The 17,066-nt window shown below is 41.0% G+C and overlaps 1 protein-coding gene across 3 annotated transcripts in view; it reads right to left on the bottom strand.

Annotated features, from left to right (window-relative positions):
• ATR (ATR checkpoint kinase) overlaps window positions 1–17,066 on the bottom strand; it is an 82,017-nt gene that overhangs the window by 19,880 nt on the left and 45,071 nt on the right. For all 3 annotated transcript variants that reach the window (XM_073359783.1, XM_073359784.1, XM_073359785.1), the window contains 11 exons: window positions 13,392–13,599; window positions 12,734–12,912; window positions 11,400–11,564; window positions 10,156–10,247; window positions 8,658–8,749; window positions 7,875–8,052; window positions 6,409–6,585; window positions 5,836–5,995; window positions 5,116–5,295; window positions 1,882–2,024; window positions 1,206–1,303 (listed from right to left, as the gene is read on the bottom strand). In XM_073359783.1, coding sequence (XP_073215884.1) covers window positions 1,206–1,303; window positions 1,882–2,024; window positions 5,116–5,295; window positions 5,836–5,995; window positions 6,409–6,585; window positions 7,875–8,052; window positions 8,658–8,749; window positions 10,156–10,247; window positions 11,400–11,564; window positions 12,734–12,912; window positions 13,392–13,599 — 1,672 coding nt within the window. The remainder of the gene's footprint in view (window positions 1–1,205; window positions 1,304–1,881; window positions 2,025–5,115; window positions 5,296–5,835; window positions 5,996–6,408; window positions 6,586–7,874; window positions 8,053–8,657; window positions 8,750–10,155; window positions 10,248–11,399; window positions 11,565–12,733; window positions 12,913–13,391; window positions 13,600–17,066) is intronic.

The raw sequence follows: 17,066 nt of genomic DNA, 5'->3' as shown, positions 1-17,066 counted from the left end.
CCATTGTCATGGATAAGCAAGCCTTTAAATTGAAAAATTATTTGCTTCTCTCAGGCCCATTTATTGTCCCTGAAAACAAACTAAATTAACTGGCTTGTGTGCAACTATATTTTCTATATGGCATACATTAAACTGGGGTATGTGCAAGAATAAGTGACTTATAGCATATTTGCTACATAGTTTGGGTTGCCAACATGGATTTATTATAGTGTTTCCTTACTTGGGAGTAAAAAATGTTACAGGTAAGGCCATAAAACCACTATTAAGGCTAACGCAGAAAGCCAGATTACTTCCCCAGAATAGTGCACAGGGGGCTGAAAGCCATCAGATCTCTTCAGGTAGAGATTCTGGGGCAAGGAGAAGAGAGGAGGAGGAGGAGGAGGAGGAGGAGGAAAGAGTCCTTGGAAAGTGTGGAGCAGGCATACCAGTTCCTATATCACCTCACCCACTACAGCACCCAGCAGACATCCAGGAATAGGAGGACCTGTGGTTGGAATGCTACTACACTCTGAAAAATCTCATGCTGACATGCAGCCACTAGGGGATCATAGTCAGCTGGCATATGCCAGAACAGCCCCTTTTGTGTCTCAGCCCATGCCTGCTGTGAAATTTCTAGAGAAAGACTTTTGGACAGAAATGCTGCATGCTTGGACACTGCCCAAAGGAAAAGATTTTGTTCTGGTATGGTTTTAAGTTTGAACAAAACTCCTTCAACTACTGAGTCCTGCAAAGGTAAAAAAATTGAACACTTCACTGCAAATGTTTTCACAGTGAGCTGGCTTGATGTTGGAGAAAGGGTACAGGCAACATATTTCTTTTTCTCTGTTTCCGTTCTTTTGGCAACTTTAATGTGAAATTAGTGTTGCATACTTAACAAATGTTTGCAATTATTAATTCAATTCTGAGGGGGGTTATAATCACATGTAAAAATGCTTGTAGGTAACATCTGGTAAGCTAACTTTTTTGCTTTAAATTATGCAAAATTTTGGGAAGGAGTTTAAAGTTCACCAGTTATATACTTTGTGCATATAACCGCAGGCACTATTTTGTTTTAGTCCATATAATGGATTGGGTCATTTTGGCTGCATTTCAAAATACATGGCATACAAGCCAAAACAACAGAATTTTATACAGCGTTCACAGTTCTTTATACATCCTTTTATGAAAATGTAAGATAGCAGAAAAACAGTACGAAAAAGTTCTACCTTTTTCACATTCATATGCTTTTGCTCCAAAGTCAAGCCACAGAGATAACATTCTTGGCATTGACTGATAGATGAATTGGTTTCCATACTGTAAAGACCTGCAATTACATATCCACACCTATAATTAAGATTCAGCCTTTTATACCATATATTTAAGAATGTGCAAACAAACTTAGAGATTTAAAGTGATGTTCATATCCATTCTGATGTTTATGTGTCTATTTTAGGCTTTTGTAATGTCTATTACTGTAACATATAATGCTCACTAACTGACATCCACAGGAATTATCTGCATCTATCACTTAGAAACTTGCTCCAATCAAAAGCACAAAGATAATCATCAACTTAGTAACATCTAGCCTTGTCTCATTTCATTTTGAGACAGCAAACACCAGCTCATTTTAAACAAATGAAAACATAAGAATTTAACAATTAATTTCCCTTTAATAACAAAATTAATACAATATATAATTAACACAAAGTTGGAATAAAATAATTTTTCTACAATTCCATGCTTCTTCTTAAGAATTATTGCAGAAAAATTTAGTTAGATAGAAATATATAAATTTTAACATTCAAAAACAAGAACAATTTGTGGGAAATAAATTGGTTGGATTATGTTATCAATATAAATATTTTTCTAAGAGACCAAAGCAAAGATACTATATCATCTAACCTTCCAAAATGATGAACTATATATCTAATCAGATCTCCCTGCTTTTCCATCTTGTTGTCAGTTACCATAGGCATCAGTTTATCGTAGTATTTAGCAAGGTAAAAGTGTCCATCCTCCCATTCTGGCAAGAAAAAAGTAACATCCTGCAATAAAAATGAAAAAAAAAAAAAGTTATCTTTCTTGGAAGAGGATTTAAAATAAGACAGGTTTTGTTTTTATGACAGAAAACTTTTATTATTTACCTCCGTGCAAAGTGGGTATAAAAGAGTACCACACCCAGTCAGTAGTGCTTTACATCCACTCTGCACAGGTGTAAGTGACCTCCCTGATTTGGTAACAACAAGACAGCACAAAAGGATCCTTGTGTGCAGTGTTGTTGTAGCTTGATTAGTCCCAGGATATTAGAGAGACAAGGTGGGTGAGGTACTATATTTTATTGGACCAACACCTGTTGGTAAAAGAGACAAGCTTCTTCTTCAGAAATCTCAGTGGAACTCGAAAGCTCGTCTCTCTCACCAACAGAATTGTTCCAGTAAACTATATTACCTCACACACCTTGTCTGTCTAAAAGATCCTTCAGGATATTCCCAATAGGGGAAATTATAGTTTATTTAAAACTAACATAACCAAGTGTTTCATCTACAGACAGGATGTAACTTCTCTTTTTCTTCTCATTTTTGGCTAGTGAAACACAAGAATCATTCATTGCTTCTCTATTTCTTTTCTAAAAGTAAGATCTTTCAAATAAATGGAGGGAATTGTGTCATAGAAGTTAGAGGGGAAAGGGTGTATTAAGTCATCCAGTTTCTGTCTGACAATGCTGAATTGTTCTCAACAGTACCTTTTCTAGCATTCTATATATTACTGGCAAAAGAGCTTCTCTCACTTCTCTTTGGAGACTACCACATAGCCTAAGACAATAGTTACCAAATTTTTCATGGCATGACTTCCTTTGGGCTCAAAGCCATTAATGCAGCCATCCCAAGGTTTTGAAAGGGGAGGGATCCGAAAATTAAAAGAACAAAAAATGGGACTTGCCTCCAGAGGTTGGGGGGTTAAAGAATGAACCCACCCGCACTCACCCCTCAGCGGTGGCTCCTCCCTGTGGGGCTGGCTAGACTCAGCTCCCTGCTCTGGGCATTGTGACCTTGCCTCTGGCACACAGGTTCATGTCAGCACTGCTCAGTTTTGGCCCATCCCCCTGATGGGGGCAGCCAGGCTAAATTTGAGTGAGCAGCATTGTGACCCCATGCACCAGGCTGCAATGCCTTGAATGGGGAGCCAAGCCCAGCCAGCCTTGCAGGACAGGAGCCACTTCAACTTGGACATATTCTGGCTTTCTTGAATTTTGTTTTTCCCCCTCTTTTTTCAGTGTCTCATGACATTGGGACATGCTGGGTAAAAGATTTCACTGTCAAAGACTTTGAGAGTCAGCCTACAATTTCCTTTCTTAATTCCATACATTTAACATATAGGATTGGATTCTCCAGTCCACTAACTTCATAGTCTATTTAGTACAGGGATGGGCAAACTATGGCCCAGGAGCCACATCTGCCCTTCAGATGTTTTAATCTGGCCCTCGAGCTCCCGCCAGGAACTGGGGTCTGGGGCTTGCCCCGCTCTGGTGCTCCAGCTGGGGGCTTGCCCTGCTCCATGCGTGCCGTGGCTCCACATGGCTCCTGGAAGCAGTGGCATGTCCCTCTTCTGGTTCCTACGCATAGTGGCAGCCAGGCGGCTTGCCGCGCTGCCCCCACCCCAAGTGCCGCCCCCCACAGCTCCCAATGGAACCATGGTCAATGGGAGCTGCAGGGGCGGCGCCTGCGGACGGGGCAGCACGCCCAGCAGCCTGGCTGCGCCTCCATGTAGGAGCTAGAGGGGGGACATGTCGCTGCTTCTGGGAGCTGCTTGAAGTAAGTGCTGCCTGGAGCTTGCACCCCTGACCCCTCCTGCGCCCCAACCCCCTGCCCCAGCCCTGATCCCCCTCTCGCCCTCCAAACCCCTTGGTCCCAGCCCAGAGCAACCTCCTGCACCCCCCAACCCCTCATCTCCAGCCCTACCCCAGAGCCCATACCCGCAGCCGGAGCCCTCACCCCCCTGCACCCCAACACCCTGCCCCAGCCCAGAGCCCCCTCCCGCACCCTGAACTCCTCATTTCTGGCCCCACCCTAGAGCCCGTACCCCCAGCCAGAGCCCTCATCCCCTCCCGCACCCCAATCTCGTGAGCACATGGCCCGCCATACAATTTCCATATGCAGATGTGGCCCTCGGGCCAAAAAGCTTGCCTACCCCTGATTTAGTACTACATACAACTTGTGATCTGAATGACAAAGCTATGGACAGTGAAGTTTGTGATACACTTTTAAAATTTTTTTAAAAGCAATATTGCAGGAATAGGGTGGCATTAAAGGTAAGATTCAGCTGTGCTCGTCCTGCCACTTGGAGTGGAACAAAGGTGAGGTGTACCAAATAACTCAGCAACTCCAAAAACATAGCCCAATAGTGGGATTCCACTGCTTTCCATGTGGAGAGCAGTGTGAATTTGATTTTGAGACTTTCTCTATGCTTACTTTTCTATATAACTTAGCTACAGGATTATTATTAGTTCTGTAGTAAGACAGAAATATGAATGTGGAAAATCTCAAGTGTAAAACATTGAGCAGGCTTGTATTTAGACAAGCAGCAGAAAAAATGATTGATAAACTGGTGATTCAGTAGGCGACACTCTTCTTTCCAAGCCAATATGATGTTATTGGGCCCTGTGCTCTTTTCTAGCTCTCCAGAGAGTGGTAGCATCACCTCCATATGACTCCCACAGTAAAACTAAGGAGGATCCATATACATTATTCTCTACACTGGACAGTGAGAGAGCACTATCTGCCAAGCTGTCCCTTCATAGTAACCCAATGACATACCGGTGAAAAATTCCAACCCTGAAATCTGTTAGCAAAAAAACAAAAAAATTATTCCTCATATAACTCCACTGACTTCAGTGGAGTTACACCAAGGATAGGTTTAGTTCTTGTTGAGAGTTACAAACTGTATGTATCAAGAGGTTTAACTAAATTAACTTGGACTGTAAACTCCATAGGACAAGGACTGTCTTTTTTACTACATGTTCATAGAGCACCTAACATAGTGAGGACTATATCTCTGTTGGGGTCTCTAGGCTCTACTTTAATATATATAATAAATTATGTATGAATATATGATTACTAAAAACTGTGTTGTATTCACCTTGTATTTTTTCATAACTGCATTACTTTCAAAGTTGGCAGTTTCTTCCATAAATCTGCCAACCAGCAACATAGCCCGACCATGGATTAGCTGACTTTTGGTGTCAGATGCTGCTTTATTCTCAGGAAAACATAATTCAACTCCCTTCTGAAGAACAATGAGAGCCTGGTGCACCTCACCCTTAGAGAAAGAGGGAAAACATTAATCAACATATGCTTTTTGTTTGTTTATTTTAAAGAAACAGAACAGCTTACTTTTACTAACCAAGAAAAAACAATGTTATGTTCATAGCTCTAACACCCTGGGGACAGGTAAGTAAAAGCCTCAGTTTATGATTGCGCAAATGAGGCTCCAACAATCCCTTTAGCTTTCTCTACTGAAACGTCCACTGTCATCCATTAAGTCACTGATAAATACTCGTTTCAATAATAAAAGTTAGAGCATCTACCAATTTTCTTCATTTTGTCCAGGAACTAAGTTTAGAAACTTTCATTTACTGCATGCTTGACCGCCTCCTCAGTTGCACCTGCTGTTCAATTTACTACATTTATTTTAATTGAATATTTCAAACCACTAGCACTCAGAGTCAATTCATAACTCTTACAAATGCATTAACATTACACATTTATTGTACTTTTGTTTAAACGAGATACTTACTTTTATTCTTTTATAGGTAAGAATGCATTTTAATTTGAATCATTTTATTTCTTTTTTGCTTACCTTGGACCACAGCCACTTTGCTCTTTCTATATATAGTTCAGATAGCGTGGATTCCCCAGCATTCAGAAGAGCATTGTATGCAGTTTGGTGATGACCAGCTTTTCTTGCAACTCTGGCACTCTGGAGCCAACATTCTCCAACTAGTTCACTGTAATCCTGTCTGTGGTGATTTTTTCCAAAATAAAGATCCATTTATGAGTGCTGCCATTACAATCTCAAATATATACCATAATGTATTGAAATACAAACACAAATAGCTTAACAAACTGTTTATTAACAAGAAATTCACTTTAAATAAACAAACATTCATAATACTTTTGTTCTCTATTGTTTATCCCCCTAAGTCTGGAAATAATTATTTTTCCCAGCTAATCTCATCCTTTCTCACTTGGAAAACACCGCTTTTGTTTTGTATTTGAAATTTAACAGGGCTGTTTTTGTTTATAATGTAAATTTCAGTAGATTCTTACCATAACTCACTAATATGTGCAAAAATGCTACTACTGTATAAGAGAAAAGCTAGTATTCGATTGATATGCAACATGGAAGGACAAGAAATAATCATAGCTTTACCTTTTATTGAGGCTAAGCAAAGCCCTTCTGAGTGCTAAGATGGGTTCTTTTGCTCTATAGGAGTTCTGTGTCATTTCTATACGAGCAATCCAGTTCAGAGAATCTTTACCATGGTCACCATCCATTTGCTGAAACAGTGGAATAATACTGTGTTCCAGTTCACACAGCATATGTAACCTACGGTGAAAGGATACAGGAATGTATTTTAGAAATTGTTTGCCATTTTCAGTTACATGTATCTTATGTTTAGCATTTATCATTTCATTCCCAAAGCTGACCACATGAATAATCCAAAATACCACGCTTCCTTAAAAGAAAATACATCAAGAATATCTAAGTTAGTGAACTGGTCATTGTTTTCTCACCACCTCCTCTCTGAGATAAACTGACCTCAGAAGCAATGCAGTTTGCTAAGTACAGACTCAATCCTGCATTCCTTCTTCAAACAAAACTCTCACTGACTTCAATGGCAAATTCACCTGGGTAATGAGTGCAATATTTTAAAAACAATTATAGCCATTTTCTTTTAGCAATAATTCTTATGAATATATAATACCACAATTAGAATAACTTTTACAGAAATGGTAAAAGATTTTTGTGACTGTTGAAATTCCAAAGTTAAGAACTTAAATAGTTCTTATTTCTCATTAACTAGTAGGCTAAGTTTGGAGAGCTGACATGAGAATAGTGACGAGATGAAGGCTTGTGAATAGTCAAGAGCATTTGGAAATGTAGAATTATTTTGAACGGCATCTTCCAATATAAGCATAAAACCTATCTAGTACATAAAACAGAATTTTTTAAAAAACTGAGTTGGTAAGCAAGTTAAAACGTATATTTTGCATGAAGCCACATGTTTTCATTGCCATGTGGAGGTATAAGATATAAAAAGATAATACTGAACCTTTTTCTTGTGCATTACCACTTCTACATCATTTTAAGTCAAACTTCAGTTCAACTACACTAAACTGCCTTTAAAGGGAAATAATCTCTACTTGTGTTGAGTCTAGAAATGAAGGACCAAATTCTGCTCTCAGTTACAGATGTATAAATATAAAACCTCACTGAAATTAGTGAAGTTAATACACTGGAGTAAATTTCAGGTTTTAGCTGTAGTGTTTTTACGGAAGGAATTGGTCCCAGGAGTTCATTTTCTGACATGCATATATGAATTCACTTGCTGATTTTTTGATGAGAGTGCAACAGTTACAAAGAAAAACTATGAATACTTCCAGGGAAAGAACAACACAAAATCTCAGTCAATCAGGAAAGGTTTGCAATTGGTATTGAATATGTGATTGTTATGCAGAAAGAGTCAGAAAAAACAAGATACCAATAGGTCAGCACCATTTATCATTTGAAAATGAAGAGTTCTTACTGTTGATTACATGAATGATACATGCATTTTAAAGTGAGTTCTTTAGCCCTTGAACACAATGAAGTGGTATACAGAAGCCACAAAATACCTGATAATGTGTTCATATCCTCGCTGATAGGACCCTCTTTCAAAGCTTGCTGCTGAGAGGGGTACAATCTGCTCTGCTCGAACAACTTTCAGTGTCTTATAAAAAGCTGCTGTGTTTTTCTTTTTGGCTGATAACAACAATTGTCCCAGTCTGACACTCCAAGTACTGGACTTCACATCTAGGGGACAAAGAATCAGAAATTGCATTTCATTAGATGCTCAGGCAATACACCATAGCCCATAGGTGCTGAAACTAGGGGTGCTACCTCACCCCCTTGCTTGAATTGGTTTCCATTATATATAGGGTTTACAGTTTCATTCAATGGCTCTGAGCACCCCCCACTACAAAAATTGTTACAGCATCCCTGCCATAGCCTGTCTATAATGTAACGTTTGAGAAATGTTTAGTGGAAATTCTTGATCAAACAAACTTTCATCAGAATTGGTCCAAATAGATTTCAAAAAAATGTATGACAACTTAAAAAGGAGTACAACTTTAATATTTTATTATTCCCAAGAAATTTCAAGCAAATTGTGCCAATATATGCTTTCAGAAATCCTATAGGTGGAATTTTACGAGAAGCCTAAGGGTGTTTGGCCTGATGATCCCCTGACGATCCCAGTCAGAAAGGATCAGATAAATTTACAAAAACTGTAGGGTTAATACTAGCTGATAAATCACAGATCAAGAAATTTGAAACAAATGCCCTCTGGTTAAAGCTGGCCAAATCTGAACATATATAATTGCACAAAAATGTTCTCATTTTGACATCTAGTTTCCTACCTGCAGCCAAATAATTTTCCAATAAATCCCAGTGTGTTAGTTTCCAGGCTGCCTCCACTCTATACGTGTTCAATTCAGATGTCCACTCTGGCCTATAAAAGTACACACAATCAGAACACAGTACAAAACCAGCCAGTGCTATAGTCATTATATTTTCTTCGCATTAGTTCTACATTATATAAACTAATTAACTTTTAAACAGCAAAACCCCTATATTACTTGAAAATCAAAGGTTGTTAACTTGCTATGAATAACATTACGTAAAACAAAAAATGTGATCAATTTATAGTAATTTGAAATTGACATCCCATAAACTGAGTTTGCAAGTCGTATATATACACTTTACTAGGAACATATTTTATGATAAAAGAAGATAAACTTTTTGGTCAAAATTCACTATTGTGCACGGAAAACTGTATATTGGAAAAAAACATAAAAGAAAGAACAAGTATGTGGCAATCAACAATATGCTAACAATGAAGGATTCTTTTCTCCTTGAATAAATTAAAGCACATATCTATCTCAGGGGTGGGCAAACGTTTCGGCCTGAGGGCCACATCTGTGTGGGAAAATTGCATGCAGGGCCATGAATGTTGTGCTGGGGCAGGGGATTGGCATGTGGGAGGGACTGCGGAGTGTGGGAAGGGCTGTGGTATGCAGGAAGGGGCTACAGGCCGGGGGTTGGGGCACAGGAGGAGTGTGGTGTGTACAAAGGGGCTCAGAGCAGGGGGTGGGGTGTGGGAGGGGTGCGGCACGGGGCTCTGGGCAGAGGTTGGGGCGCGGGAAGGGTGCGGGATGCACAAGGGGGCTCAGGGCAGGGGGTGAGGTGCAGCAGGGGGTTGGGATTGGGGTGCAGGAGGGGTTCGGGGTGCAGGTTCCAGCCCACCGCCGCTTACCTGGAGCGGCTCCAGGGTGGCAACAGCATGCAGCGGGGCTACGGCAGGCTCCCTGCCTGCCCTGGCCCTGCCACTCCCGGAAGCGGCCGGCACCACATCCCTGCGTCCCCTGGGGGAGGGGGAGCAGAGGCCTCTGCCACGCGCTTTCCTCGCCTGCGGGTACCTCCCACGAAGCTCTCACTGGCCACGGTTCCCCATTCCCGGTCAATGGGAGCTGCAGGGGGCGGTGCCTGGAGGCGAGGGCAGTGCATGGAGCCCTTTGCTCCCTCCTCCCCCAGGGGATGCAGGGATGTGGTGCCGGCTGTTTCCAGCAGTGGCGCGGGGCCCATGGCGCCACGGGGATTGCAATCCCAAAGGCCAGATTCAAAGCCCTGATGGGCTGGATCTGGCCTGCAGGCCGTAGTTTGCCCACCCCTGATCTATCTGTACTGAGTATTATACACAAAGGAAGTAGCAGTATTTCAGACAGTGTTGAAATCCTGAAGTTAGAGAAATTTTAAATGTTTTCATTTTGTCCATAAAATCCTATTTCCACACTGCTAGATACCCCTGCAGTATTAGAACTTTTTATTATTCAAATAGGGGTTGTATTAAATTATTACCTGTTGGCAAGCACTCCATTCACCTGAGTGATTACAGTAGATAACTGACCAAGACCTAACATGGACTTCACTACACCATGATAATGAATGATCTAGAAATGCAGATAGAATAGATCAAAATACACATCGCGTATAATCAAGAGATATCATGTTGGTAGCTTCCGGGTGAATGTACATCAATTTTGTTTTTTCATTATTCTTTTAGATTTTTCTTGTTATGAATATGACATGAAAAGAAAAAGGTTTAAATAATTAAATTATCACAGCTAAAAAGAATTAACCAAATTCACACCAAAAAAATCAAATTTGAACAGAACTCCCTGGAAAAGAATCTCAGCTGATATCAGTAATTTCTAAGATGTGTTTCAGAAGAAAGTAAAATGGGGTTTTTTTTAGTATATATGTTTGAGAACTGCTAGGGAAAGTTGTGAACAATAATGTGACAAACTCACTGTCATGGGGTAATATACCCCTGTGGCCCAGCAATCCAGGGGCTAATGCAGGTACTGCCAGCCAAAGCTGACTGGCAGCCTCACAGCAGCTGGAGAATAAAAGAGCTAGGAAGCAGAGGGGCAGGGCAGCTGCCAGAGGAGCAAGCAGGCTGTAGAGGAAAACTCTGACAGCAAGCTGCTGAGAAGTTGTGCAGAGACAGAATCCTGAGAGGACTGATCGGATCAACAGGCTGAAAAACCTACAGAAATAGAGACCAAGAAAGGTAGGAAGGAACTTAGGGCACGTCAGGAGTTGTTGAGTCCTGATTTTCCCTGTCTGGCTTAATGGCCCTCAATTGGAACCCAGTGGAGTGGGTGGGCCTGAGTTCCCCTATCTATTTCTCAGAGACTTGAGAACTGAGGTTTCCAGACCCTCTGGGGACCAGTAACCACATGACCCCACCAAGAATAAAGGGAAAATTCCTGTGCCTCATTGGGACAGACTCAAGCAAGGGGAACCGACTGACTACCCTGCCAGAGTGAGCAAACGGTGCAATGCTCCACTTGGCCAAAGGGGGCGCTGTTGCATCAACACCCACACCCCCATACACATCTCAATTTCACTTTTAAATTAAATGTGTTTGGAAGCTAGAGAATGACTTGCTCCAGTTTTCCAAGTATTGTTTATAGTAACTCATCTGCAGTCATTGCAGCAGTGAACATGTTCATATTTTACATATATATTCTAAGCCTCTATCATATTTTTTTGCCTTTTTGTTGGATCATGAAATAAGAATGTGTCTTTCATTTTACCTGGTCAGATTCCAGCTGAATAGCCCTGTCATAACAAGCTGTGGCATCTCTCAGCAAACCAATGCTTTCATGTTCAAGGATTTGTTCTTTGAGAGATGGCTCTGCTTTCCGAATTGCACTGACCCCAGCTACTCCATCTGGCTCATGCATAGCAGCATATAATTTCTTTTTTCGAACATGGAAAATATTACAATTGAAAACATAAATCAAACACAGTGGTTCAGCTGTAAAGGCCAACGACAAGACATTTATATAATATGTTAAGAATCAAGCATGTTACTTAACTGTCATGTAAAACTGCTCCAAAGCAGAGTTCTTAGTCACAAGTTGTGACTCTAAGACATCACATAACTGAACAATAACATCTTTAGACATCTTAGAAGATTTTTTCTGGCCAAACTTCCACATGAACTTCAGTTATTAATTTTCATATGGCTCAATAACAACAATCTCATGTTACTGAATAGGTACCATATCAAATTTATTTGAAGCAACTTGCACAAAGGACAAAATAAAGTACTGTATTATGCAGTAAGTTGTATAATACAGAGTTGCAAATGTATATGACTCTTACACATCACAGAAGGAGTGTTCTAGATTATTTTTCAAACTAGGAAATCATTGGGCAATTTCAACCATGAGAAGAAGTGAACTCTAACAGGAATTCAGCTAACATATAAGTTAACTATGCCGCTTGAAACTAATTTTTCATCTTTGTAATATACACAGTGTGCACTCTTCCTCTATTTTAACATAAATTACTTCACTTTATTAAAAAGTTTCATAATTGTAATATTTTATTTATGTAAATCATGACTAGCTTTTATTTATTTTAAAAAGAGGGTCACGTTCATTGAAAGACAAAACTGCTCTTTTTTGAAAAAAGAAAAGGATTACTTGTGGCACCTTAGAGACTAACCAATTTATTTGAGCATAAGCTTTCAAGAGCTACAGATCACTTCATCGGATGTACTCCTTTTCTTTTTGCGAATACAGACTAACACGGCTGCTACTCTGAAACCTGTCTTTTTGAAAAAAGGAGCCATTTTAGCGATAATTGTAGATTTTTATTTCATTTTCTTGTTTTCTTCTAATAAAGAGAATCCTCCTCCATCTTATCACATAAGCAGACATGATGAGAAGAGGGAAACAGCCCTTGCTGCTTGAAGATAGATAGATAACTGTCTATTGCTGCTTCAGACAGCAACAGCCTAACCACATCTGCAATCTTTGAGAAAAGACAAAGGGAGGGGAAACCTTAAGCGTTGACAACTCTAAACATGGCCTGTCTGTTTTCATCTTCATTTTAAATTAAATAAAAAATTAATTAAAACCTGCAAAAATCCAAGATGCTCCTGAATATTTTGTTTCTTTTCTGTGATGAATGATTCAAAGTGCATTACAGCCCTTGTGTATGCTTTAGAGCGAAAGGAAGCAGCAGCCAACGTATCCTGAGGTATGAGGTCTAGAAAACGTGTCACACTTTGATATTCTGCATAATCCTCACTTGATGCTATGGAATAAAACAGTTAAAGAAGTTTATCATCCAAGTTTCATTTATAAAGTTATTATTAAAGATTAAAGTTCAGTTCATCCATTACACCCAAATTAATCATTTAATTAAGAATAAAGTTTCTCTCTTCTATCAATATCAATTTCTTAAAAGCAATTTAGCTGCATGTTCTTAAGATTTTCAAAGCAGCATATTTATATCAACTTAGTTTTATAAAAGATTTCTAAAAATAAATTCAAGATAAAAGAAGAAGTCTTAGAACATCTGTTTCTTACTTTATGAATCCATAGGTTTCTCAAAATAGCAGCTAGAAAACACTATGAGGATGGCAAGGGGATAGCGTTAGTTTGCTATACTGGCAAACTATCTTCGCAGTGATGTTCCATTCATATGTGGTCCTAATTTGAAGGGACATGTCTAAATGCTTATTTTAAGAATACAAAATTCCTTTTATATACAATACAAAGAACATTACTAACCTTTCAGATCCCCTCTGTCTTTGCTTGACTTACTAACAGTTTTCTCAGCAATAAGCATCTGGAATTTATGTCTCGCCCACTGTGTTAGATGATCAAGCATGGAAAACACTGTCTGTGTACTTAATTGACTCAGATCTGATGCACTATCCTGCAGTCTTCCAGTACACAGGTCATCGTGTTTGAGAACAGCCATGATCTCTGCATATACCTACACAGAGGTTAATATGAAAAAAATCGAAAAGCTTTTAGTTTCATCATAAAGTCTGCAAAATATTAAGAGACAACAGATGAAACAGAGGTCAACCTAGAAATATTAGACACTGTAACAGCATTTGTTAAGTGTTGGCAGTGTTTTTGGACAGTATAGAGTTCTTGCCCCAAGGGCCTAAAGACAGATAGAAAAGAAAAGATAAAAAGGAAAGTGTACCAGTAAGTATTGTACATGGAAAAAGACACGGGAAACATGGTGAAGCATTTTGAACAGCTTTATGAAGAACAGATTACTGTTCAGCTAAGTGTCTTCAGAATACAGGTAAGTAAATGGTGCTTCCATACAAGTCAGATACACACTAACTTAAGTAAAATGACTAACAAGATAACTATTGGTTAGGGGATCACGGGGTGGCTAGTTTTAATTTTATTTGTGCTTTTATTGGGGTTAATGAGATGCTGCTAGATCTGTTGACCAAGATGTAAGTATGGTTGTTGAGAAAATATTCCCCCCTCCCTCCCCCCCCATACATGTGAAGAATTTGGCCGTTTATGACGGAGAAAACAATGGAAGTTTTCAGAAATGGAACATGCAAGTAGAGACATCTTAACTAACTATAAGATTATAAAACATAGTTAAGTCTGATTAATTTGCAATTCCCTTCTCACAGTTTTGTAGGGCTGGAAGGGACCTAGAGAAGCCATCAAGTCCAGCCTCCGTATTGAGGCAGGACCAAGTAAACTAGACCATGCCTGACAGGTGTTTGTCCAACATATTCTGAAAAATCTTGAATGATGAAGATTGCACAACTTCCCTTGGAAGCCTATTCCACAGCTTAACTACTGTTATAGTTAGAAAGCTTTGTCTAATATCTAACCTAACGCCTGGTCTACACTATGGGGTTAGGTCGAATTTAGCCACATTCGGTCGATTTAAAAATGACGGCGTCCACACAACCAACCCCATTCCGTCGACCTAAAGGGCTCTTAAAATCGACTTCTGTACTCCTCCCCGACAAGGGGAGTAGCGCTAAAATTGATCTTGTTGGGTCAAATTTGGGGTAGTGCGGACGCAAATCAATGGTATTGGCTTCCAGGAGCTATCCCAGAGTGCTCCATTGTGACCGCTCTGGACAGCACTTTGAACTACGATGCACTAACCTGCTACACAGGAAAAGCCCCGGGAACTTTTGAATTTCATTTCCTGTTTGGTCAGCATGGCGAACTCAGAAGCACTCAGCAGCACAGGTGACCATGCAGTCCCCCCAGAATCGTAGAGCGTAGAATGTTTCTATGTTCCTCCTATCATCTCAGTCCCTAAGGTTATCGCAGATTAGAAGGCAAAAAAACCACACTCGCGATGACATGTTTTCCGAGCTTATGCAGTCCTCCCGCACTGATAGGGCACAGCTTAATGCATGGAGGCATTCAGTGACAGAGGCCAGGAAAGAATTAAGTGAGCGCGAAGAGCGGAGGCAGGACACAATGCTGAGGCTAATGGGGGAGCAAATGGACATGATGAAGCGTCTGCTGGGGGAGCAAACGGACATGATGAAGCATCTGTTGGAGCTGCAGGAAAGCCAACAAGAGCACAGACCCCCGCTGCATCCACTGTATAACCGCCTACCCTCCTCCCCATGTTCCATAGCCTCCTCACCCAGATGCCCAAGAATTGCAGGGTGGGAAAGGCTCCGGGCATCCAGCCACTCTATTCCAGAGGATGGCCCAAGCAACAGAAGGCTGTCATTCAAACAGTCTGATTTTTAGTGTGGCTACAATAAGCAATGTGGCCTTGTCCTTCCCTCCTCCCCGACCCCACCCGGGCTACCTTGTCCATTATCTCTTTTTTTTTTTTTAATTAATAAAGAAAGAATGCATGGTTTCAAAACAATAGTTACTTTATTTCGAAGGAGGGAGGGTGGTTGGCTTACAGGGAATTAAAATCAACAAAGGGGGTGGGTTTGCATCAAGGAGAACCACACACAACTGTCACACCGAAGCCTGGCCAGTCATGAAACTGGTTTTCAAAGCTTCTCTGATGAGCAGCACGCCTTGCTGTGCTCTTCTAATTGTCCTGGTGTCTGGCTGCTAAAAATCAGATGCCAGGCGATTTTCCTCAACCTCCCATCCCGCCATAAACGTCTCCCCTTTATTCTCACAGATATTATGGAGCACAAAGCAAGCAGCAATAACAATGGGAATGTTGGTTGCGCTGAGGTCTGACCTAGTCAGCAAACAGCGCTAGCGAGCTTTTAAATGTCCAAAGGCACATTCTACCACAATTCTGCACTTGCTCAGCCTATAGCTGAACTGCTCCTTACTACTGTTTAGGCTTCATGAGCCATGGGAGCAAGGGGTAGGCTGGGCTAGGTGCGACCGCGCGGTCCTGCCGGCTGGGAGAGCAGCCTGTGGCAGAAGCCTCCAGCTTGCATGATATTCCAGGCAGGACTGAATCTCCAGGAGACGAAACTTAAAGAAGAGAATGACCTGGAGTTTCTGGCTCCCATTCGGTGCTCTAAGAGGAGAATAGCCATGTCTGTCCAGGAGCCCCGATCGACCTCACTGAGGTCTGCCAGGAGCACCCAGGAGATGTACAACAGCTATCAGTTCAATTGCACCTCAGCCGCAAAGGCAAGGAGCTGCTGCTGTGTAGCAATGCAGTACAGCATCTGCCAGCAGCACCCAGGAGACGTACAGTGACAGTGAGCTGAGCTCCATGCTTGCCGTGAGCTGAGCTCCATGCTTGCCGTGAGCTGAGCTCCATGCTTGCCGTGGTATGGCGTCTGCACAGGTAACCCAGGAAAAAAGGTGCAAAACAATTGTCTGCTTTTGCTTTCACGGAGGGAGTGAGGGAGGGAGGCCTGACGACATGTACCCAAAACCACCCGCGATAATGTTTATGCCCCATCAGGCATTGGGAGCTTAACCCAGAATTCCAATGGGCAGCAGATACTGCAGGAACTGTGGGATAGCTACCCACAGTGCACCACTCTGTAAGTCAATGCTAGCCATGGTAGTGAGGAAGCACTTTGCCGACTTAATATGCTTAGTGTGGACATACGCAATCAACTGTATAAAATCGGTTTCTAAAAATCGACTTCTATAAAATCGACCTAATTTTGTAGTGTAGACATACCCTAAATCTCCCTTGCTGCAGATTAAGTGGATTACTTCTTGTTCTGACTTCAGTGGATGTGGAGAACAACTGATCACAGCACTTTATAATACCCCTTAACATATCTGAAGACTTATCAGATGCCCCATCAGTTTTCTTTTCTCAAGACTAAACATGCCCAGTTTTCTTAACCTTTCCTCATAGGATAGGTTTTGTAAACCATTTATAATTTTTGGTGCTCTCTGGACTCGCTCCAATTTGTCTACATCTTTCTTAAAGTGTGGCACCCAGAATTGGACACAGTGCTCCAGCTGAGACCTCACCACTGCAGAGTAGAGTGGGATAATTAC

This window comes from Lepidochelys kempii, chromosome 9 (assembly GCF_965140285.1).
Source record: "Lepidochelys kempii isolate rLepKem1 chromosome 9, rLepKem1.hap1, whole genome shotgun sequence".
In the NCBI taxonomy this organism is placed as follows: domain Eukaryota; kingdom Metazoa; phylum Chordata; order Testudines; family Cheloniidae; genus Lepidochelys; species Lepidochelys kempii.
The sequence above is the reverse complement of the archived record's forward strand: the minus strand, read 5'-3'. Positions and strand labels throughout refer to the sequence as shown.